Here is a 24,301-nt window from a genome sequence, read left to right on the forward strand (position 1 = left end):
GTTTATGCTCAAACAGGTAAAATAATATCCGAAAGGAATACAGATATACTTGCAATTAGAATGTTTCTCACATGAATTTATCTGGTTTCCATGGTGTTTAATTATTTTTCTGTAACACAGGAAATACTAAGCGTGTGTATAACTATGTTATAACTATGTTATAGGTTCATTTCCGATAAAACCAAAGAGCTCAAGGAGGAATCATTTAAGATTTCATAGGGAATTTGAACAGAATCGCTGTTTTATGGCGATTCACTGAACGAACCGTCTAACAGCAGCTCTTCATTGGATAAAAAATTACAGAATATAGTGAAAACACTTTTAATTAGCTCAGCAACAAGATAGACAGATTAAGAACAAAACTCAAGATACTTCTCGTTTATTGGATGAATCTAAGACACATAAACACACCTGTTCTTACAAGCTGCAGGAAGACAAAGAGTGAGGAAAGAATGAGTTAAAGTTAAGGAAAATGTGGCATTCTATGTTTATAGCTATATGTGCGATTGCATAGATCTGAACCACCATCAGTCACTTGTTTCTGATTCCTCAGTGAGGTTAAGATTTATATTAAATTCACAAGTTCAGCCTGAATGTGGAGGTTTGTACTCGCGTTGCCTTTGTGTTTTATTAAAAATTAGTGTTTTAACTTATAGATACTGTTCTAGTTCGAGATGTCTCAAGGTTTCTCTTCCCAGATCATAAATCGTGAATGTTATCTCGTCGGTCACATGGTCTGAATTTTCCTGCTCTTTTCATGAATTTTCGGGTGGGCAATGATGGTCTTTGACCATTAGTCTTGGTTACTTGCCCCAAAACTGACATTCTCCTTTCTGAGTGTGGATTTTCAATGAATGTTACGAGCCGTCCCGTCTGTTGGATCTGCTTGCCCCTAATTTTAGGACACCCCCTTGTCTCGGGTCTCTCTGTGGAATTCGGCTCCTCGTGTTTCAGTGTTTTAATCGAATCTTAGAGTGTCTGATTCACGTTGAAACCCGAAGTTTTGTTCAGTGCAAATAGTCTAAACATTCTTAAAATAAGACAGACATGCAAAATGGCATGATGAAGTGTTGTTTTCTGGGAAATGCAATGTAATTTTTTTGATAGCCCTATGCTCAACCATTTCTCTTGTCTTGTTCCTAATAGCAGGGGCAGATTTAACCAGTAAGCGAGGTAAGCGGCCCTTAGGGCCCCCGAGGAATCACGGGGCCCCATCTGATAGGCCCTATTGACGAAACATGCTTGGCAAATGCTCCACTGTGTCAAATATTCACTCACCGACATTTCATGAGGTCCCGAAAATCTTCTCATTATAGCAATGTGTAGGTACATACGACTTAAATTTGAATTTCATTGTGCGGAGAGAGCTTTTTAACGGAACGCAGTGCGATCGCGAGGAATTGAAGTTTGACAGCTTTTAGTATTAGACCGAGTGCTCTTTGCATGCATTCTAAGCTGTATAATACAGTCTGACTGTGACAGAACAGATAACCCCAGGGAAGGAAGTATCATGTTTTGTATTTTGATTTTATTTGCCTTGATGTTTCAAAATGACTCGCTTGTGTATTTTCCTATGCGTGCTGTCTCAAAACGCCATGCAGTCCTATATAAAATGGCTGGAGATTCTCGCAGTACAATAGCCATGAATAAATATTTGAATGCACATTAAAAATAAAATAATAGAAGAACAATTTAATACAAATGAATGTGTCGTGATCAAATAGAGTTTAGAAAACATTCTCATTAACTTCAGGTAATCTAACATGATTTTATTATTGTAATTTATTCTTAAAATAGTATGACATTAATTGTATTTATTTAGTTCAGCGTGACACTAAAAGGCCTCTGAATGCTATTTGTGCTCAATGCAAACTCAATCTTGAAAAACTAAACCAAGCAAATACAAAAATATGAAGCTGACGATTTTGACTGTGCTCCTCACTGGACATGCCTTTGAAGAGTAATGCACATAATGAAATATTTTCCTTGCCTTGTTTCAATTAAAAGTCCCCCCTCGGCTCGGCATGCCCCAATCTGCCTAGGTCATGTGCACCTGCATACCCTGCATACCTTGCGCACCCAGACGCTACACCCCTGCGGTTCACTAATTATTCACTTAAGCTGTCAGTGGGTAAATTAAGTAGTTTGCTTAATAGGCGTAAAGGAGCATGCAGTTACCCAAATCACTAAGCCTGCCTCTGCCTAACGGGACGGTTGTGGCAACGAGATTTAGCCATTTCTTCAGGTTCTTACATGCACCATTTTATGCTGGAAAAACAAAACAATAGAAGTCGCCGTGTCAAGTTCGCTTTTGGACCGCTGCTCTCCTCCTCTGTGAGGTTTCATGGCTCCTGGCCTCTTGAGACCCTGCCGCTGGCTGTGATTCCTGGGACGCTCTGCCGTCTCCAGAAGCCGAGCTTTCCTTGTGACTGAATAATGAGACGCATCGCGAATGTGACCGTGGATCATGATCTGAAGCCTCGGCGGAGGATATTAGGAGCCGTTCACTGACAGTGACAAAGGGAACAGAAGTCCATAATTTTCAATATGACTTGACATTGTTACGGCATGCGCGCAGAGTTGAGAAAGTTTATTGTTTATTATTGGAGCATCATTCGTCTCCTGTGAGATTTGTCAGTCAAGTTTGGACTGGAGAAGTTAAGCGTTCTGTGAGAAATTCCACAGAATGTTTCGTATGATTTGTCTTTGTCCACATAAAAAATGGTGCGTGGAAGAGGGTGTCAGAAATTATCATTCGTTCTTGTTCATGAAATACTGTAGTTCAAATCCAGACTCTTTCCCTGAATCCTAATTTCTAAAAAAATAAAACCTGATTAATGTCAAAGTAGAGGGGCAAATGCTTATTTTTATATTATAACATTTTTCTTGGTTATGTGACCATTAAGGGAGCATTCTGTTTTATAATTTTGCAAATATAGAACAGACATGTTACTTTCATATATTATACAATATACATTTTAAAATTAGGTTGTTTTCTAAATATTTTCTAAATATTATGTTTGTATCATAAACCTATATCATAAATCTATGACATCAGTAATCATAGATTTTGCTTTAACTTCACTTTTTATTATTAATATTATTATTATTATTATTATTATTATTATTATTATTATTCTTTTAAACATTTTAAATTATTTAATTTTATTTTATTTCGTTAATTAGAAAACTATCTATTTTAACATTAACTGTTTAGGGGAAAAAATCAATTCAGTGACATAATTCAAAAAAGTTCTGAAGTGTTTTGAATATTTTAAATGAATGCATATTCTCGATTGATTGCCTGGTTTCTTTTCTTCATATCTGTGCTGGGGACCTATCCTTCAGATTTTCCAGTCTCATCTTCATCTCGCTGATTGTAATCTGCCACTGGGAGATGATTTGTCCATGTAAAAATGGACGCAGACAGAACGAAATGAGGATTATTTCTCAAATGTTAGTGGTTTTGACACGGTTTTAATTTGGCTTTAATATTAAATTCTGCTTCTCGTATGCAAAATGATTGCATTTTGTGTCAGATCTAAACAGATAAATAATAAAATCAATATGAGTTGCATCACATATCGCGTAACAAGGCGTCTTAATAGTCTGTCAATGAGGGTTCCTCTGTTTGCACCGACTTAATGAACACAATTTTTAGCTTGTCTTCTGTCTTATAAACATTAATTGGTTAAGGCACAGCTGAACATTCATTTCAATACAGATGCAATTACTATATTATTTTATTTTATTTTTATTTTTTCACAGCAATACTGTCGTCTTGCTAAAACTGGTCACGCATTGTCACTGTTACCATTTTTAACATCAGTCAAGTTTATTACACTATAAATTGTGTTTTAATGCCTAGGAATATCATGTAATTTTAAATACTGATTTAAAATATTTGTATATATATTTTACCCTGAATAGAATAGAATAGAATAGAATAGAATAGAATAACTGGGTGTTTTTATGCAAATCAACATTGTGATGTAATATAATAAATTTGCTTCGATCAGTCAGTGCTATATAATGCTTGTCAACGACTAGCAATATTATAAAAGTTATAGCTCAAGTTAAACAGCTTGATGTTTACATTAGCTTCTTTTTTTTTAACTAACGTATTTATTTTCATATATTTTCCTGTGATTTACAGTTGATATGAAAACGGTGCACTGTGCTCAGCTTTGACCCAAAGTTTATTTGCGCCATTGAATTGATTAAATTATGTTTACAGATGGAGGCAGACAGTTAATGTTAAGAGGGGCGCCATAATGTCGCTCAATTTCTCCGGGCTGATAAGGACCGCTGTACGTGCCATGAGTGCTTGCCCTTCAAATGACTTCATAACATACCTTTTAAGACGTTTTGATTAGCTCAACTTCTTTTCCCACTTTTAATTTTCCTTCAAAGGCACTTTATCGTTCTTATTTAAATACGGATTCATTACATTTGTTGTTGAAGGGATTCCTGCTTTTTCGCCACCTTTCTTAGCGAAGGAATTGTGTGCAGATGAATTCATCAAAGAGATGTTAATGACGTGAAGTGTTTCTCATGCAGGCTGGGTTTCCAGCTGTGAATGTCAAAAGTGACTCTTTAAAAATGTATTCATATGGTCTGTTGTTCCATTGACGGTCTCAACCTTTCCCCCGGCACACTCCACTTCCATCATCATGGAAGTGCTGAAAGAAAATTTAAATATTTCACTTTCACTCAAAGGAAGTGAAATTGTCATGTTTAAATACCCTTGATCACGGCTGGGTTCATTTTGAATGCAGGGATGAGGACTCTGGGACCTGTTCATCTCACAGTGCTGGTCAGTCAGTGGTTTGGAGATATTGAAAAATACAGAAAAGTGCCAAAAAATATACCTTTACCACGTTACTGGATCAGCACTTTAGTACTTTATTTACCCTTAAAATATACATAATACATCTTTAATTTATTCAAACGCTTTCCCTGCACAGTCGTGTTGTGAAATATTATTCATTTGTAAAATACCTATATTTGAATATATTTTAAAATGCAATTTATTCCACTCATCAGAGCTGCATTTTAAGCATTACTGTTTCAGTCTTGAATGTCATATGATGATTTGCTGTTCAAGAAATACTTATTATTAATTTATGTTAATTATTATTAATTATGTTCAAACAGTTGTTTGCTAAAGTAAGGGTTTTTTTAGATCGTATGTAACACTTATACTTAATAATTAATGGAAAAAAACACAAACCTTTATATATATATATATATATATATATATATATATATATATATATATATATATATATATATATATATATATATATATATATATATATAGAGAGAGAGAGAGAGAGAGAGAGAGAGAGAGAGTAATCAGGTCCATTTTAATGCATTTTATCATCTATGCTGTGTGGGCTTAGCAATTGAAAGCGCGCGCACGCACACACACACACACACACACTAGATGATGCTTACTGAAGATGAATGGTTTAATAGTGTGATATAATCAGTTGTGTAGGTTCAGTATATGAAGCCTGTGCAGATATGAGATATTCTAGCAGAACTGTCCAGCTATGTAACTTATAAAGTTACATTATTCAATTACGAAGCTGCAGCCAGTGTCTGAATAATAATATTGCTTCATTAACTTCACATTTGTTTTCCTTCAAGAGAGAATGAAAGTATACTAACCCATTTTAAACAGCTAGCCACTGCCTCATTCTTCAGACGGCTTTTTGAGGCTATGAGCCCGGCGTTTGTGATGTCCTACAATATAAATAGAAATTTTTAAAGCAGGCTTCCAGGACACAGTGTTCATTGGAGCACTAGGTTTCTAGGCTACTAATATCTGTTACAGGGTAACAGGAGGGAGGGATTTGAAAGAGATGCGAATCTATCAGATCAAATACTGTACACTACCTCCGCATAAAGCATATGTTCCCAATCTCTGCAGACACATTGATATGCTCATAATCTTGCTTGATCTTTTATAAGCTCCTTAACTTGGGAATTGGGGTGATTTCATTCCTAAATCCTGTTCTAAAAAGAGAGATTATTTTCATTACACTTCTTTTATAAATCGTTTAAACGGGTTTCATAGAGCAGTCAGGGTTATATCCTTAAGGTGACCTCAGAATGAACTGTATGTCTTTTATATGCGCATAAATAGTTTCTTTAACATGATTCATGCTGTAAAATAGGCTAAATGACTCAAATGTTGTCGCTTATACGGAAACGCTCATGATTTCTAATTCTTTTGAAATTCTCCCTGTTGTAGAAATCCTGAATGGAGGTGTGTATGTGGATCAGAACAAGTTCCTGTGTCACGCTGACACCATCCACTGGCAGGACATCATCAAGAACCCGCGTTCTGAGCTTCTGGTCGTGCCCTCAAACAACAGTGGAAACACATGTGAGTTAATGATTTAACCTGGGCCATACTGATTAAAGATTGTTAGAATTAGACTGAAACTGAAAAAAAAAACTGCTAAAAATTTATTTATATATATATATATATATATATATATATATATATATATATATATATATATATATATATATATATATATATATTTTTTTTTTAATAGATTTTTTTAATTAAAAGGCCATGTAAGCTGGATAATGTACAGGCAGGTGGCGTTATATAAATTATCTTTTTTTTTTTAAATAGTCTGTTATAATCAAAAATACAGTTAAACAGTGATGTTGTAATGAAATATGAAAATTGTTCCTTTAATGCAAGCTAAATTTTCAGAATTATTGGCCTAGTCTTTAGTGTCTCATGATTCTTAAAAAATAATTTAAACATTATAAATTTAAAAAAAAAAAAAAAAATGATATATATATTAGTAGTCAACATTTGAAGTGGATCAAAAGCTTTCATCAAAATTTTCCTAAGAATGCATATTGGTTTTAGGTTTCAGGACAACTTTGATGAAAGGTTTTGATCCACTTCAAATGTTGACTACTAGCAAAGTTTTCCAAAAAAAAGAGGCCTTATGCTTTTCCGAATAGTTTGCAAAGTTTTGGGGTCGTTTTGCAACCCCTGGAAAATTGCAGGATTTCTTCAGTGTAATCAGTCTTAACTGAAATGATACTGTTGAGTCCCTCTCAATCACACTCTCTCCGTAATTACAAAACCGTCAATTAAATCTAAGCAGTGAAAATGAGTGGGAAAATTAAGTGGGAACATTGTGTGAGACAAATCCCACAGTACACTGAAGTGTGCTGTTGTTTAGGATTAAAGTTAAGATGTATTCCACAGGCAGAAGGTGTCATCGCTCCTGTAACGGCCGCTGTTGGGGCCCTCAAGAGAATCAGTGCCAAAGCTGTGAGTATTTAACACAGGCTTTATCATTTAACGTGCACAGCTACACATACATGCACACAAAATGCAATATAATAAGGCTTTGAGTGTGATGTGACCTTTGACCCTTTTTCAATATTATAGCAATAATCAATATTCAATATTATATTGATTTTGTCACAGTATGTCAAAATATGCTATGATGAACTGCTGCCATTATAATCCATTCAAACTGAGTAAAATATACACAACTCATAAATGAATGCATATAGTTCATTTAGAATATGCCTTAATTTTGCGGCTAGATATAATGACCTAATAACCATAAGTTCTTATTAAGCTTGAAATCCATGTGTAAAATTTAAAATTAAATTATATTAAAACGCCCACATTATACTCATTTAAAATTTCTTACTTAATTGGGACTACATTTATGTGATTTAAAGTTTAAAAGCACATTATTTGTCTCTCACTATACATTACTTCAGCATTATTGTAATAATTGTTGTAAAAAGTTGTAACCTGGCTCAGGAGGAAGACATGAGTGGCAGCTTTTCCACATAATTAAGGGAGACTTCTAGTAGCCAAAAGCAAAAATGCTTCGAAAGTGTAAGCAAAACAGACACAGTTTACGATTGAAGGTTTCAGCTGAACAATCAGTGTGTTGTTAATTATGTTAAAAGTTAACTTTATGCCTGATGTTGCAGACAGAGATATCATTGTATACCAGTTTCGGAAATGCACACAGAGTTTGAGTGACTGAAATGAAATGTGTTTTATCTGTAAAGTAAAAAGATTCTGAAGCACTTCGAGTGAAAGCTCAGGGAACTCTGTGATATTCTCTGGTGCTCGTGGCACAACCTGTGGTGATGAACTCATGAGTGGGTGGCAGATACAAAGAAAAGGACGGCAGGGGATGGCAGGTTGAGTTTTCAATACATAATTAGGCATAATTAAAGACAACCCAGCTCTGTAGAGTGTCACCACTGATGGGGGGAAGGGGGTTGTCTGGCAAATAATAGATGTAAGGTTTATGCTTTGTCCTGGTGACTTTTGACATATTTACAGAAAAGTAAACTCATAAAAGTCCACCAGTGTGGAGAGAGCTTCACGTTTGTCTTCGCGGTTACAGTGACAAAGACGGTGTGCGCAGAGCAGTGTGATGGACGCTGTTTCGGTCCGTACGTCAGTAACTGCTGTCACCGTGAATGTGCAGGAGGCTGTTTTGGACCCAAAGACACCGACTGCTTCGTATGTCAACCTCTTCTTGTTTTTTATACCTCATTGTGGATGATTTTAAAGTGTACTAGAGTGATTGACAAATGCCCGCTCACTTCATTTTTAAAATAGTTTCAGGGTGATGCTGCACTGTAATGTGTTGAAAACACTGAAAACTCTGCAGAGATCGTGTTTTGTTGATCGACCGCATACTTACATGACCGTTTTTGTTCTCAGGCTTGTACCAACTTTAATGACAGCGGGGCCTGTGTGACGCAATGTCCTCAGCCATTCGTCTACAATCCAACAACCTTCCAGCTCGAGCACAATCCCAACGCCAAATACACCTATGGAGCGTTCTGTGTCAAGAAATGCCCACGTAAGTTAAAGGAACACTCCACCTATTTGGAAATCCGTTCATTCTCTAATTCCACCGGAATTAATAAATTGAGTTTTACCATTTTAGAATCTATTTCAGCAACTTTTAGGATAGCTTAGCATAGATCACTGAATCCAATTGGCAACAGCAGGTGGGTGGGAAAATAGTTCCTAATCATACTGGCCTAGAAAATCACAACTTTTCATACAGAAGAGTCAAGTTTTAAATGGGAAAAATATCGAAACTCTGGTAGTTTTTGAATGCGATGCTACTGGACTAATTGGATTCAATGATCTATTCTAAGCTATGTTAAAAGTGCTATCACCAGACCCGGAGATCAGCTGAATAGATTTCAAAGCCGTAAAACTGAACTTATTAACTCTGGGGGAGTTGGAGAATGAGTCTATTTCCAAAAAAAGTGAAGTGCTCCACTACTAACTGACTAATTGATTACATTTCATTTCATTTTAATTAAGAGAGCATCATCATAGTTTTGTCAATAAAAGATTTTTGAAATGTTCTTTTTAGACTTAACTTTCTCTTTAAAACATATCTGTGAACTAACATCTTTCACAAGTAAGCTCTGTCGTTCTTTGACATAGATAACTTTGTGGTGGATCACAGCTCTTGTGTCAAAGCCTGTCCGAGCAACAAGATGGAGGTGGAGGAAAATCATATCAAGATGTGCATCCCGTGCACTGACATCTGTCCGAAAAGTAAAAAACAAATATTTAAGCATTGTCAAAAACAACATATAACCTCAAAACGTTTTAGGAACATTACAATAATCATGTTTGTTTGTGGTGTTCAGTGTGTGACGGTATAGGCACCGGCAAGCTTCAAACGGCTCAAACTGTAGATTCCAGCAACATTGAGATGTTTGTCAACTGCACCAAGATCAACGGCAACCTCATCTTCCTCATCACAGGCATTAAAGGGTGAGGAACATTTAAGTCTTTTAGCAGTGTTAGATATTCCCATATGACACCCGTGTTTCTCTTTGAATTGCAATGTGCCCTCAAAAGCTGCTATAAGTGCATACCAGCTTCTCTAGGCATGCCAACAAGCAATGAGGTGGTTTTGATGTATATAAAGCTGACGTGTTACTTTGCATGTTGAGAGAAGAAAAATCTGTAGTTATACGTTCTACAACCTTGATGCTAAGTCAGTTTAAATTCTATTTAGATTGACCTTGTTGTTCCCAGGGTATTAATACCCTATCAAAACCAGTTTATTGAGCAAAATGTCTTCAGGAACACATTCAGGAATATATTTGCCTGGTAATATTTGACTTGCATTATAGTGCTCATTTTTTTTAATTGCTTACACTCATGAAATTTTGCTGTGTTAAACAGAGACATGTATCATGGTATCGGGGCTCTGGATCCTGAGCGACTGAATGTGTTCCAGACCGTCAGAGAGATCACAGGTAGAGAGACAGTTCTCATCAGTCTCAAAATAACTTATATTCAAAACAACAACAACAACAACAAAAAGTCGAGCATGTTTATTCCTCACAGCATTCATGCATCCTTATGTTACAGTATTTATTTGTTGAGTGTAATAGGTTAGAAAAACTGAACATGTTAGTCATGTTTAATTAAAATCTGGCGTATGGCGCAGTCAGATATTATATTGCAGGAAATGGAGTGAAACGTAATGAAAATCTGCACAATAAGAAAGACCTATGGCTGTTGTCCTGAACACAGTTCCCATCGCCACCATAAAAATGCATCTCTGATTCTTCATGCACCAAAACATTGATCATAAGAACATGTGCAACCGTGGAAATGTCATCTGAAAAAAAGTTGAAAATTACATTTCTGTATTTCGTCATTACTTTTTCAAGACGACATTTAATGTATTTTGATTTGCTTTTTACTGTCTCATCAAGATCACTGTTGTATAATGTTACGTGTCTGTTAAATACATCCAAAGGTTACTTGAACATCCAGTCTTGGCCAGAGAACATGACTGATCTTGGTGTCTTTTCCAACCTTGTCACCATAGGAGGAAGAACACTTTATAGGTAAGATCATTTTTTGTCAGGCTCATTCTTTCAGTGGAACTGATGTTAAGTCATTCTGCTCAATACAATTGCTCATGGCAAAATCACAGTGGATCAAAGTAAAACTGTCTGATACATGACTACCAAATAAACAATCCAATCATATGAAAGAGCGATAGGTTCAGAAATTTTTATTGACTGCCTAAACGTCCTCAATTCCGTGGGTCTTTTTTTCTCAGTGGTATTTCTCTGCTGATCCTGAAGCAGCGCTGGATCTCTTCGCTGAAGTTTCAGTCTCTGAAAGAGATCAGCGCCGGTAACATCTACATGACCAACAACAGCCAGCTCTGCTTCTACAACACGGTGAACTGGACCAGTCTGTTCCGCACCAGCACCCAGAGAGCTCTGATCAAGAACAACAGGGACCCCAGAGACTGCAGTGAGTGATCTAGCCAGTACTACCAAACCAAAAACATACTTATACTTTCTGACTATTTGAAATGGTCAAAGTATCATTATTTTAATGCAAAATGCTGCAGGGTGTATAGGGTAAAAATCTCAACTAGCAAATGTCACTATACTTCCCCCAGCTGATTACATTACACGGTACACTAAGAAAATGACTTTGTATTTCAGTTTTTCTGAAATGTTATGCTTAAAGATAAAAATGAGGGTTTATCTAATTTATTTCCATACATTTCTAGAATAAATATCTGAATATTGTATTACGCCAGTGTAAGGGACCGAGAGGTCAAGGCAAATAGTATTTAATATTATGAAATTATATAATATTATGCTTAAGGAGTTGTTATGTACAGGGTGAATGTGCATAATTGTCATGAAAATAATGTAAACTTGAAATGGTCTTAAAAAGTATGCTTTGTTTTCTTGGTGTAAAACATAATTCTTTTCTTATCGATTCAATTTGAGGCCAACTATGAGTTTTTGAGAGATTTGCACAGTTATTGGCTAAATGACCTGTAATACTGTCAACCCATTTACATCATACTTGGGCATTAATAATAGACTAGCCTATTAGATCTGCCAGTTCTTGAATTTCAATACACCTCTGGGACACATACAGGACATAAAGACAATCATTTTACAGGCCAGTATCTTATGTATGATAAGGATTCCCTGCACTGATGAAATGGAGAAGCACAGACCTATCCATAATGGAGATGTTGACAGTTGCAGAACACTTCCCACAGTGCCTCACTGCCAAGCTGTGCTTGATGTAATTAGAGAGATAATAAGTCTGTGGTGTGTGGGATCAATGGTGCTGTTAGCCGGCTCATTCGCTGGCCTCTTTTCCACGCTGCCGATCACAGGCGACTGATATCCCTGGATTGTCCAACAACCCCGACAGTCGTGAAGTGCATCCAGTGCTTTGCATTTATCAGCCGATAGTCCCAGTTGACAATATGAGGACTTTGGTTCAGACAATACTGAGTTTTTATTTGGAATTCATTCATCCTGTTGAATTATCTGTATATAAATATTTGAATATGCTTAAATTAACTGATAAACCAAAATCTGAAAAATCTGGCTATATTAGTTTAAAGATTTTAGTGATGTTGACCTTCCTTTTGAAAAAGAATTTTTGACAGCAACATGTTCAACCATATACTAGCACATGCATGATCTCAAAGCCTGCATATTGTCTAAACCCATAAAAAGAATGGCCGTAATGTATTTATGTAAAGCTTTTTCTGTGAATGTCTTCCCCAGCTCAGCAAAGGATGGTGTGTGATCCGTTGTGTTCGGTGGCAGGATGCTGGGGTCCCGGTCCAGATCAGTGTCTAGCTTGCAAATATTTCAGCCGGGGAAAGACATGCGTGAAAGCCTGTAATCTCTATGATGGGTGAGTAAAAGACAGCTAGAATTCAGAAATGAAGGAGCAAGAAAAATGTGATTTGCCACTTCTAGGTTCATGCTGTATAGGGGTACTTCTTTATTACTATTATATGTAGATAGATAGACGGACAGACAGAAGATAGATAGATAGATAGATAGATAGATAGATAGATAGATAGATAGATAGATAGATAGATAGATAGATAGATAGATAGATAGATAGATAGATAGATGGATAGATAGATAGATAGATAGATAGATAGATAGATAGATAGATAGATAGATAGATAGATAGATAGATAGATAGATTGACTGATTGATTAATTTAAAAATTAAATTAAAATGCTTGAACATTCATACATTTCCCCATAAAAAAATTTAAGCTTCAGATGAAGACAGGCTTAAATTTCTTGTTTCATTTTACCAACACATTTGAATTAAAGGTTTTAGATATCACTCCATAAAGTAGAAAATAATGTCAACAACAAGAAACTTACTACTACTACTACTACTACTAATAATAATAATAATAATAATAATGATGGGTAACACTTTATTTTATTAATATCAATAGGTTACACCTATTAGTTGCTTATTAGCATGCATAATACTAGAATATTAGCCATTAAATATAATAAATGGTTGATTATAAAAAAGTGAGAATAAAATTATTATATTAATAAATACAATGTTTATATTATTGCTTATATAATGCAATAACATTGTGTCATTATTGATGTAAAAAGTGTTTTTTCTTAGAAATTCATATAATACATAACATATTTCACTAATAACACTAAAGTCTTTTGACCGGTATAAATTACAGTAAAGCTTAAATCATAAATCCTGTTGTCAGTTGTCAAAATGACAGTTTATATATTTTACATACCAATCACACAATTTCAGTCTGTCTCATGAATAAAACCCATTGTGGGGGCAGTGTTTGAAGCTCCACAAGTTCTGACACTAGACTATTGGGTACAGCCATGGTTACTGCGGTATTTTTTTTGGTTTTATGAAGACTATCTATCATTTAGATTGCCGTTCGCCCCCAGTCACTTTGTAAACACAATTGTGTACAAACTTCTGCCTTGGGGATGTGTGAGAAAAGATTAAAAGAATCAGAGAGAGGGATGGATTTCATCTAAAAGTTATAGTCTGAAAGCAGGACCGCGTCTGGCCAGTGCTATGGCACAGAGCAAAATCCAGCTAATTGTTCCTCGGCCTGTCCCGAGTGGCCTCAGAACACACTGCCATCTGTGAACGACAAAGAGGAAACACTCATCTGACAACAAATTTACATTCTGGTCCACCGGGAGCATCAGAGAAGAGCTTGCTTTTCTGCTGTAGTGATTAAACAATGACAACTCTGACCAATATCTGAATAGGATTCCCCGTGGCTGAAAAATGTAATTTAGTTCAAAACAATAATCAGCTGGGGGGGAGTGTCATATTTTGGAGAATGAACGAGGGTCTCATTACACTCAATTAATTGTGCTTTAAATCAGCGGCCCCAGTCTATGAATGGGTTTGTGATAAACACCTCCAGTCACTCAACCAAGAGTTCAGACCTGAGAGCAGCCCTCTGTGTTTTTTTAGGATGTTAATTTTTTTAAATAAAATAAAATAAGAGATGTAGGTAGGTAGAAGCCTCAGTAGAACTGATTTTGATTATGTCAACCATTATATAGAACCACAGTTTTTGTGCATTTCTCTTTAAATGCAAATGAGTTGATGCCAGAATAGAGCTATGCCTTTACAGCTTTTTCCTCAAATACTTTGCTAAAAGACATCTGTTTGGTTTCGATTATCATGTCTATCTCGCTGAAATCATGTGTTTGAAAGTGCCCCTATTTTGTCATTTGCAAAATTGCCTTTCATGTAGTGTGTAATGTAGCTGTATGTGAAAGTAAATCTGAAACGGCGCGATAAAGTTATTGTCTCCCAAAATATAGAATCGACTGATGCATACAGCCTAAATGAGTCATTAGTTATTTGAATCACACTTCAGTGACTGCTACATGTTATGGTGTAACACTTTTGAATAATTCACGCATATTGTACGTTGACCTATTGCGAACAACGGAAAGGAGGGGTTTAGAGAGAATGAATCTTAGAATCGTTTGAAAATCGCTGGAAAATGAGGTGATATTAAACACGTTTAGAGAAAACAAAAGCATTGGTAAGATTTAGTTTTTTAAGGTTACACCTACTTATTAGCATGCGTATTGTTAGAATAGACCATTTATTAGCGCTAATTAAGCACATATTAATGCCTTAATCTACCTTAACTTATTCTACATCAAGTGTTATCAAAGCATTTTATAACTATGCATGCACGTAAATCTAATGTTAATTTAATTCTTGTCTCTGCATCTCGGACGGATGACGGCTCACTCGTTTCACACACAGCAGTCCGGAGTGTGTGAAATGCTGCTGTCAATCAATAATCGCAGGAGGGGCCTCCGATCGTGTGATGTCATACAGTCAGACGGCTCGATTTAAGAAAGAGGAAAACATTTAAGGAGATTACAAAAAATCCCATGGGTGGATTGTGTACACACACTACCAAAACACATTTCAGTTCAGACAACTAAAAGTGCATCTAGCATTATATGACCCCTTTAAAGTCATAGCCAATGAGAGTTATTGTGTGTAGATGTCTTGGTAGTTTGTAGTTAGTTGGTAGTTTAGCACTCATTTTGACTGTAAATTTGTACCAGTGTGAGAAACTTCAAGCTGTGAGTGTTTGTACACTCGATTTCCGATGTTTTAAGATCCGGAAGGTTTCTTTGATCCCCACTCTGTTATTGACAAGCAACCTTTTTTCCTTGTTTTGGAACCGGCTCTCAAAATTTCCCTCTAAAACACGGGCTGATGGAAACGAACAAAGGCAAGGGTATTGATGGCTCTGCTAGGCAGCCCCTCTGCCGTATCTCCTGCAATCTGAGCTGCCATCTGCTTAGATAAAATTTAAAGAGGACTGTTTGTTCTTTCCTCTCAGACCAATGCAGAGAAAGATTTTTCTAATTAAAATGCCATTATTTTTTCATGGATCTTACTCAGCCGACTGGTGTATTAGCCAAGTTCTCGCCAGTGTGTGAATATAGTGTCTGTGGTTCAGTTGGCCGTGGATCAAGAAGACATGGAGGATGAGTTGGAGACAAAACAAAACCTGCTGTATGTGTTGTTGCTGAGAGAATACATCACCTACTTTGAATGAAAAAATAAATATTTATAAGACAATCATTTATGCATATATGGCCAAAATTGGTTGTTGGAAAATTATAAATAAAACTAAATAGGCTAATATTCCATTATTTTATTTTGTAAGTTGTACTTTATCTTATTTTGGTATTTATTTATGTTCAATCTTGCCAATGCATTTGTTAAATAAAAGTATAATATTTAAGTAACCATTATTAATTTTATTCATGTGCATATTTTAGAGATGTCCGCGAGTTTGCCAATGGATCGGTGTGTGTGGAGTGTGACAGCCAGTGTGAAAAGGCCGAAGATAAAACTTTTACCTGTCATGGCCCTGTAAGTAAACCAAGCAGTGCTAACTAAAGACAACATCATCAGAATTGATCAAATTAACATTTTTGTTTGTCCATGATTCATTTGTGTACTTTGTTCCAAAAAGGGGGGAGGGGGAAGGGGTTGCCTTCATAATATTTCATAAAAATGCATAAACTTGCCTTGACTTTTCCCTATCAACTATCCAAAAATTGGATATGAATACCATGTTGACAGTTATCAAAATACCTTTTAAATTTGCTATTCCAGGCCAACCCATCAGGGCCATCATTATGATATTTTTACAGTAAATTAAGTTACATGTCCTCTATTTTGTGTGTAAAGTGTAAAAATGCGAGTGCCGATTTTTTTATTTTAAATGCAGAAAAACAAAGCTGTCATCTTCTTATCACAACCTGTCTGTCCCTCTCAGTTCCTAAGCTGCATGATTAGCAACATCAGAGCTGTCGAAGAATGTAAGAATTCGTCCAACCGTGTGACACCCGTCTCAAAATGGGCCATCGCTTAGATCAAATATGTATGAATTTGTTTATGTTGTTAGCAACGCTATGTGGTTTAAGTAAAAGTTTAATGAAAGTTACTCAAGTCCAATGTGCATAAAATATTTGTGATAATCATCAATAAAATATTGTAAGTAGTTTTCCTTTATTTATCCATGCTCAAGTACGACTTCTAGACAAATGTTATGTTTAAAGGTCATTATTTTTTTTGTCTGTACGGTTCAGGGTCCAGATCACTGTGTGAAGTGCTTGCATCTCAAAGATGGACCCAACTGTGTGGAGAAATGCCCTGATGGTCTTCAGGGAGCAAACAGCTTCATCTTCAAATATGCTGAGACCAACAACGAGTGCCATCCGTGCCACCCCAACTGCACCCAGGGGTAGGTTTCAGCATGTATGTGTGTAGGCCAGCGCTACTCAACACACATACATTCATTTATTTTTTGTGTACAATTTAAAATAATAGTTTTCTTTTTTGTGTATTTGAAAAAAAAACTTATTTGCACACATACAGTATCCTTCTGACTTTTATATCAAAGTATTGCTAAATAAATTATAAGAGCAGCCTTTGAGGCCCCTAATCTTTCCGGAGTTCACTAGCCCTGCTCTAGGCACCTCTTCCTCTTAGTTTCATCTTGGAAATCCCATAAATCTCTGCTTTCATTCAAATTTTTCACATTCTAAACTAACTGTCCAGTGGGTTGGTGAATTTGGGTGCAGTTCCACAGGCCTTCGGTGTCACATCCTGTAGATCTGAGGCAGATCGTACCGCGCATAGACACACTAGAAACAACCCACCCAGTATGAACCTCTGCTTCGTTCTGGTCTGTCTTGGCTCTCAAATCAAAGCTCTTGCAATGCTCTAGGACACCATAACAAAGCGCTGGCGAGCCCTTCATCTCATGGGTGACAGTCATTGCCGCTGGTTACTGTCAGGCATGCGCTCTTCAGCACTGTTCTCTATGATTACTGAACCCAGTCACCACTGTCACAGCACTCCAACGTGCCTTATTCCTGTATGTAGAGCTCTGGAGATCATTTCAGACTACACTTAAGCTCACAGATGACTAGGTAGACCAACAATTAAAACATTTATTAGCATAAGTAAGCGATATACACTAGCTTGGGATTGGTAAGCTATTTTAAACTATTTAGATTTTTTTTTTTGGTGCTAGACAGTGCTGCCGTTATTTGACCAATATTACAGTAAAAAAAAAGTGAAATATTATTACAAATTAAAATAACTGTTTTCTGTTTATGTAGTCTACCCCAGTGTTACAAAGCTGATTTTTTAGCATTGCTTTTCCAGTCTTCAGTTCAGAAAGCAGATTCGCTGCTCAAGAAACATTCATTATTAATATTATGTTCAAAACTGAAAAGAAAAGCATTTATTTTGTAAGTAAAGGTGTTTTTTTGGGTGTTTTTTTTTGTTCTTACTGACACCAAACTTATGAAAAGAGGTGTATGTGAGCTAATAAACCATTAAAGTATTATTTTAATTATTACTTGTCATAGGTGTACTGGCCCCCGGATTCAAGATTGTATCGGGATGCTGGACAGGTAAGCTCTTGATGTTTTCCTTGCTTTCACTCTTCGAAGCACTGATATATTCAATATACTGCTATCTGAAGGTCAAAAGCAACATAGTTCATAAATACATTTCTGATACTTTCCCAAATACTTTTTTTCCCAACTAGAAAATGTTATTATAAGTTCATTTAAATGTGTGATAATTAGGTGTTATGATTTGAAAGAACATTTCACTATTTCTAGAAAAACAGTGGGCCTTCTTAAAAGTTCAGGTTTTTACTGAGAGTTAACATTTTTGTCTCGCTTTTCTAACAGAAAAAAACTAAAGAGACTCGATAATGCCATTTCTTTTAAAACCAATGCAATATTTTATGTACTCTAAATTGTTCTAACAGTATGTTTAAAATCCTTGCATTTTCCTCCAGGACTCCTCTGATTGCAGCTGGGGTGATTGGGGGGATGTTTGTGGTCGTAATTGTGGCCCTCGGATTTGCTATATTTTTCCGAAGGAAGAGCATCAAGAAGAAAAGAGCTTTACGCCGTTTCCTGGAAACAGAGGTGAGAGCTAAATATCAGACATTTAAAATGATTTTGAATAATTTGGTTGCGGTGAATTAATCTGAAAAACATTTGGTTTCATAAGACGCAAAGGCAGGAAAAAAAACAGACAGAAAACCGGCCAGTGAAATTGCTGTGGTGGTGCATGGATGGGTCTGTGGGGTCTCAATTTTCCATTTGAAAGTGGCTCTTTCACTTCAATGGCGGGAAACCTCAAATGGAATAATGGAGATCATTTTCAGATCCTTAAATGGAAACTTATGAAAGTACTTCAAAATGTTCTCCGGCCAGTATGTGTGTGAGTGTGTGCATTTGATATAAAGTTTAAATCAATATTGTGGAATTGGCGGTTGTGTTAGGTGTAAAGGAGTGTGAAGCACCAAATTGATCTACTGTTTCAGTGTCTAATTCTTGCAGATAATTGTTTTTTCTTTTGAAAGTCAAGAAAATATATACTCAATAATATCAGGATTTATCAGCATGAAGAGTTAATATTCTGAAAGTTTGTGTTGAAGTTTAAAGGTGAAAATGGAAAGATACTGGAAAGTGTCAATAGAAGTGAATTGCTTTAACAAGTAAAGATCTGTCACCCATATAAAAGGGTTGAAATCTAGGGAAAAGTAGCAGTCTGAACTCAGAGGTCCAGAGCGTTCGTGTGGGAATATTTGGATGCAGTAGCTCACATAGATAATGAGGTTCAAGACTATGAAAAACCTTGAAGGTTAAAGAAGTATTATGAACTGAATACATGATGAGATGGGCAACCACTGGGAAGTGATATGAATAGCTCTTTGTAATTGTGAAAGTCAGCTAAATTGTGCATGTTTTTAAAGGTATTGTAATTTGGAAGTTTTTAAGTGGCAAACCAAATGAAAACCAAGAATGTAACTGTAAATAAAGCATTTTTTTTGCAGCGGCCTTTAAAAGTGAGAAAATGGTTTAACGTATGTCAGAAGGCATTGTGGTTTTGAAAGCCCTGAAATCTATTTTGAAGGCATAAGAACTTAGAAATTGGTTTGGGATTATAAGCACTGATTTATCTATCTAAAGAATCTAAAGATCAGCCAAGAAATGGTGAGGCAAGATAATGTCACCCAAAGAATCTATGTATAAACACAGGCTTAACTTGTGAAGCAAAGTAAGCAAATCAAAATCTGAGCAGTGCAAACTGAAAACTTCAAATATGCAAAACCGGGACCATAACCACATAAATACATTCATACATGATGACAATAATGAAATCAGACAGAACAGAAGTCCATTATATAGCTAACCTGTGGCTGGTGGATCAAACTGAAGCAGACACTGCAGTTATGTATGTATTTGAGATTTTGATGCTGATTATGTCTTTTGAGCAGCTGGTGGAGCCTTTAACCCCAAGCGGCACGGCGCCCAACCAGGCACAGTTGCGTATACTGAAAGAAACAGAGCTTAAGAGGGTCAAGATCTTGGGTACAGGAGCTTTTGGCACTGTTTACAAGGTACTACATTAAAGTTTATGATATACATATATATAATTTTTTTTTTTTTTTTTTTTTACAAGTTAACATTTAATTGACTTCTGCTGCCGTCTTCTTTGTAAGGGAATTTGGGTTCCTGAAGGAGAAACTGTGAAGATTCCAGTGGCCATAAAGATACTCAGTGAAAGCACAGGACCAAAAGCCAATGTAGAGTTCATGGATGTGAGTAATTTACAAACCTTAATTTACGTTTTACCATCATTTTAATAATAAGAACGCAAGGGAATGGATTTGCTGAAAATGTTATATTCACCATAGTGTAAATCAAATAACCAACACAATCATTTCTGGAAATTACATGCATTGTCGTTTATGTTTAAAGTTAGGTGAATATAACGTAACTAATCATCTTAGGCTAGGCCTTCAATGGGATAGCTTAACATCATGCTAGTTTTAATGTTGGTAGATTGTACTGAACTAAATTTGAGCTCTTCACATAAATGACAAATGGTTGCATTTATTTTCAGACTTATTATGAAATCGTTTTAAGTGTGGGGTTGGTAAGATTTTGAATGAAGTCTCTTTCAGAATTCTTTGATAAACAGACATTTCAAAAGAACAGCATTAGTGGAAAAGTTTTGTAACATTATAAATGCCATTTGTGTCTTTTTTTGTTCAATTTAACCAATCCCTACTGAATAAATATAAACAATATGAATAAGCATTTAACATACTGACCCAAGCTGTTGTACAGAGTGACTGTAAACTCTTTCTATGTATATCATTTAAGATTGTGAATAATATAAAGAAAAGGCAAACATTTCGAATTAAACTTTTGACCTTTAAGCTGTTTTAGTTTGGTGTGCCAGCAAGTTCCTCTGTTGCTTCTATGAGGTGTAAGAGAGACTGAAACTACAAATTCAGAGCTTCTTCTGTAGGCATATCAGGTCTCTCTTGTGGTTTTTGAGGAGTTTTAAATGATGGTTTCAATTTGGTTTCCCAATATGTATTATATTGTATTTTGAAATACTTGACGATAAACCCTAGTTTGGCTCCAAACCTATAGTGTTATGAAAACCGCACGTTATGGCCTTTCTGTTTTTATCTTCTAGGAGGCACTGATCATGGCCAGCATGGAGCATCCTCATCTAGTGCGTCTTTTAGGGGTCTGCTTGAGTCCCACTATTCAGCTGGTAACTCAACTCATGCCCCACGGCTGCCTGCTGGACTACGTACATGAACACCAGGAGAACATCGGCTCCCAGCTGCTGCTCAACTGGTGTGTGCAGATCGCAAAGGTAGGATTTCCCATGAACAAGTGTGTTTTTGCTTTTGCTGTTGAGCACATACATATAAAAACATTGTCTCAGATAATTAATCTCTGTACCCTTTACAATGTTTGTTTTTGTGATGTTTGAGAGTTCATAGTAAATGCAGTATATTTGATTCTTTTTCAAGTTCTGCAGGCTGCTAAACCACTAAACACTTTTGCTTTGGCTCAGTTGGGTACCACATCAAATAGAAGGACGCTCTTCGAAGTACTTCCAAGGAAGCTCCAGTGTCTCATGCATCAAATGAGTGCAACTGCCCCCAACCGCGTTTAAAGAGAAAATCGCCTTTCTTCAGCTCTGTGATTGAAATATTATGTAATGGACTGGTCTATGAAGGAGTTCAGGGAAAATATTTTCAGTTTCCCAATAGGCTTGCCATTTTCATACCCAGCATTGCGTGAAAAAAACATTCGTTGTTGTATTCTACCTGTTGACTTGAATATGTAGTTTTGTTTAGTTTTTTAGATTTTTAGAAATAAATGCATTTTTATTTCTAATTTAAATGCTGCCCTTTGAAATTAATTATTATTATAGATAGATAGATAGATAGATAGACTAAGCACATTGTTCAATCACGTACTGAATAACGTCGCCCTCTGTGTTAGACAGATACGATCCTCTTGCCCTCTTTCAAGAGCCACAATCACAGAGCAGTTTGAGATTGTTTACCAGTATGTCATCTCTCAAAGTAGCCAGCAAGTTTAAGGTTGAATCTATGTTTGATTTCTCACCTGCTGCGGTCCTCAGGATATTAATCCCTTCAACCGTCCATTAGAAAACCCTGCTGTGTTCACCCAGTGACCTGTGGTTCCTGCATATTGCGTTTAGATCTTGGCGTTGTGTTCTTCTGTCGTACAGAACCTGCATGCAGTGCAAGGGCATGGGCTCCTCCTCCTGCTGCGTTCTTGGAAAAACTAGAGATTTATTTTATTGTGAGTGAATTTCCAGACCTGTTGCTTTCTCACGCCTAGACCCGGGGAACATGACAGCTAAGGTGAAGAGAGAGTTAGATGCCAGTAAGAGAGGAGACTGGGTTTGGCACCTGCTACGTTGCAAGATATTTGAGTTGGATAACAGCATTTTTAGTTTCTGATTTTCACATTTTTCAGACAGATTCCTTTTTTTCGTCTCTTTACTAGTGTCATCTTTTATAGCATTGCTTATTCAGTTAGCAGTACAACATCTGAATGTCACATCAGCACAGACTCGGAGCAGTTAATAGCATTACAGAAGAAAAGTTATACACAGTTGCGATCGCATAAATGGGGTTTTGGTTAAAGAGGAAAAAAATAGTATGTTGACTTTATAGCTTTTTATGCTTCATTCTTTTAAAACAGATCAACCTAAAAAGGAAACATTTGGAACGATTATATCATCGTGCATATATCTTGAATAATTTAAAAATCATCACAATTACAAAATTTATTTAGCACTGCAGGATGCATAAGAGAGTGTTGTAATATGGTTTCTAACATCGTCTGTCTCTCTGTGGATAAAGTGTGTGGCTGTGGTAGATCCATTTGCATATTTCAAAGCTAACTTGGCATTCAAAGTGATACCCTCTATCAGATGATGGGTGTCATTTGAATAATTCCCAGCATCTAGCACTTCTCTGCCAGGAAAAAAACAATGCCAAAATTAGAGATATATTGGAAAAGAGCAAGTTATCACCATTGCATCCATTTAGACTAGTAGCTAATCATGTTCAGTTCTTATCCAACCCCATCATTGAAGATTTAAATTTTTAGCATGTTCCATTGCAACACTAAGAGGCATAGTGTTTTCATACTTTTATATATATATATATATATATATATATATATATATATATATATATATATATATATATATATAATTTATTGATGTTGCTAAGTTTTTTATGTTATATCTTAAAAAATAGTTTACCTAAAAATAATCATTACTAAAAATTTTGTCACTTTCACCTTCAGGCTATCGAAGATGTAGATGAGTTTGCCTCTTTATCAGAGTAGATTTGGAGAAATTTAGCATTATAACACTTGCTCAGCAATGGAGTTCCTGCAGTGAATGGGTGTCCACACCAAAGCAAAGCAAAATAAAAAACCTGAAAAAAAATCCACCCAAGTGCTGTGATGTTAAATTTCTCCAAATCTGTTCTGCTAAAGAAGAAAAAAAAAACCTATGTGTACTGGAATACTGCATTTTCAGCTATTTAGAATTTTTTGGTGAACTGTTCCTTTAAGACATCCACTAATGCATACGTTGTTTTGTAGCTTGTGGTTCAGCAGGTCTCCAAACCCTTTTTTTCTGCTTTATCTGTCTTCAACTCAATTCAGATATTTTGTCTGTTAATAAACAGTTGTGTTTGTATATTTTGTTTATTTTAAATCACCTATTAATGTTAAATGCCGTTAAAAGCTGGAATTCATCTTTTTCCATCGCCCCTCAAACAATCCCCAATCCAAGCCGAATAAGCGCTTTCATTCAGCCTTCTGATCACTCTGAGAAATGCAGAAAGCCTCTGAAACTCGCCAATTACCGCAAGGTATCCGCCTCACTAATAAAAGTGTGGAGTTTAGATTTGGGGGATTGAAGGTCTGATTGGATCATTCATTTCAAGATGGTTGACTATGAAAAGAGCTGAGGTGTC

General features: G+C 36.0%; 1 protein-coding gene across 1 annotated transcript in view; it reads left to right on the plus strand.

The window, feature by feature from the left end:
* si:ch73-383l1.1 (receptor tyrosine-protein kinase erbB-4) overlaps positions 1-24,301 on the plus strand; it is a 122,809-nt gene that overhangs the window by 86,800 nt on the left and 11,708 nt on the right. Inside the window, exons 4-20 of the mRNA XM_043247655.1 lie at positions 6,263-6,397; positions 7,250-7,315; positions 8,424-8,542; positions 8,747-8,888; positions 9,491-9,604; positions 9,700-9,826; positions 10,244-10,317; positions 10,827-10,917; positions 11,136-11,335; positions 12,628-12,760; positions 16,203-16,296; positions 17,019-17,173; positions 18,309-18,353; positions 18,749-18,881; positions 20,240-20,362; positions 20,465-20,563; positions 21,454-21,639. Of these exons, the coding sequence (XP_043103590.1) occupies positions 6,263-6,397; positions 7,250-7,315; positions 8,424-8,542; positions 8,747-8,888; positions 9,491-9,604; positions 9,700-9,826; positions 10,244-10,317; positions 10,827-10,917; positions 11,136-11,335; positions 12,628-12,760; positions 16,203-16,296; positions 17,019-17,173; positions 18,309-18,353; positions 18,749-18,881; positions 20,240-20,362; positions 20,465-20,563; positions 21,454-21,639 (2,036 nt within the window). The remainder of the gene's footprint in view (positions 1-6,262; positions 6,398-7,249; positions 7,316-8,423; positions 8,543-8,746; positions 8,889-9,490; positions 9,605-9,699; positions 9,827-10,243; positions 10,318-10,826; positions 10,918-11,135; positions 11,336-12,627; positions 12,761-16,202; positions 16,297-17,018; positions 17,174-18,308; positions 18,354-18,748; positions 18,882-20,239; positions 20,363-20,464; positions 20,564-21,453; positions 21,640-24,301) is intronic.

Source organism: Puntigrus tetrazona, chromosome 1 (genome assembly GCF_018831695.1).
Source record: "Puntigrus tetrazona isolate hp1 chromosome 1, ASM1883169v1, whole genome shotgun sequence".
NCBI lineage: Eukaryota > Metazoa > Chordata > Actinopteri > Cypriniformes > Cyprinidae > Puntigrus > Puntigrus tetrazona.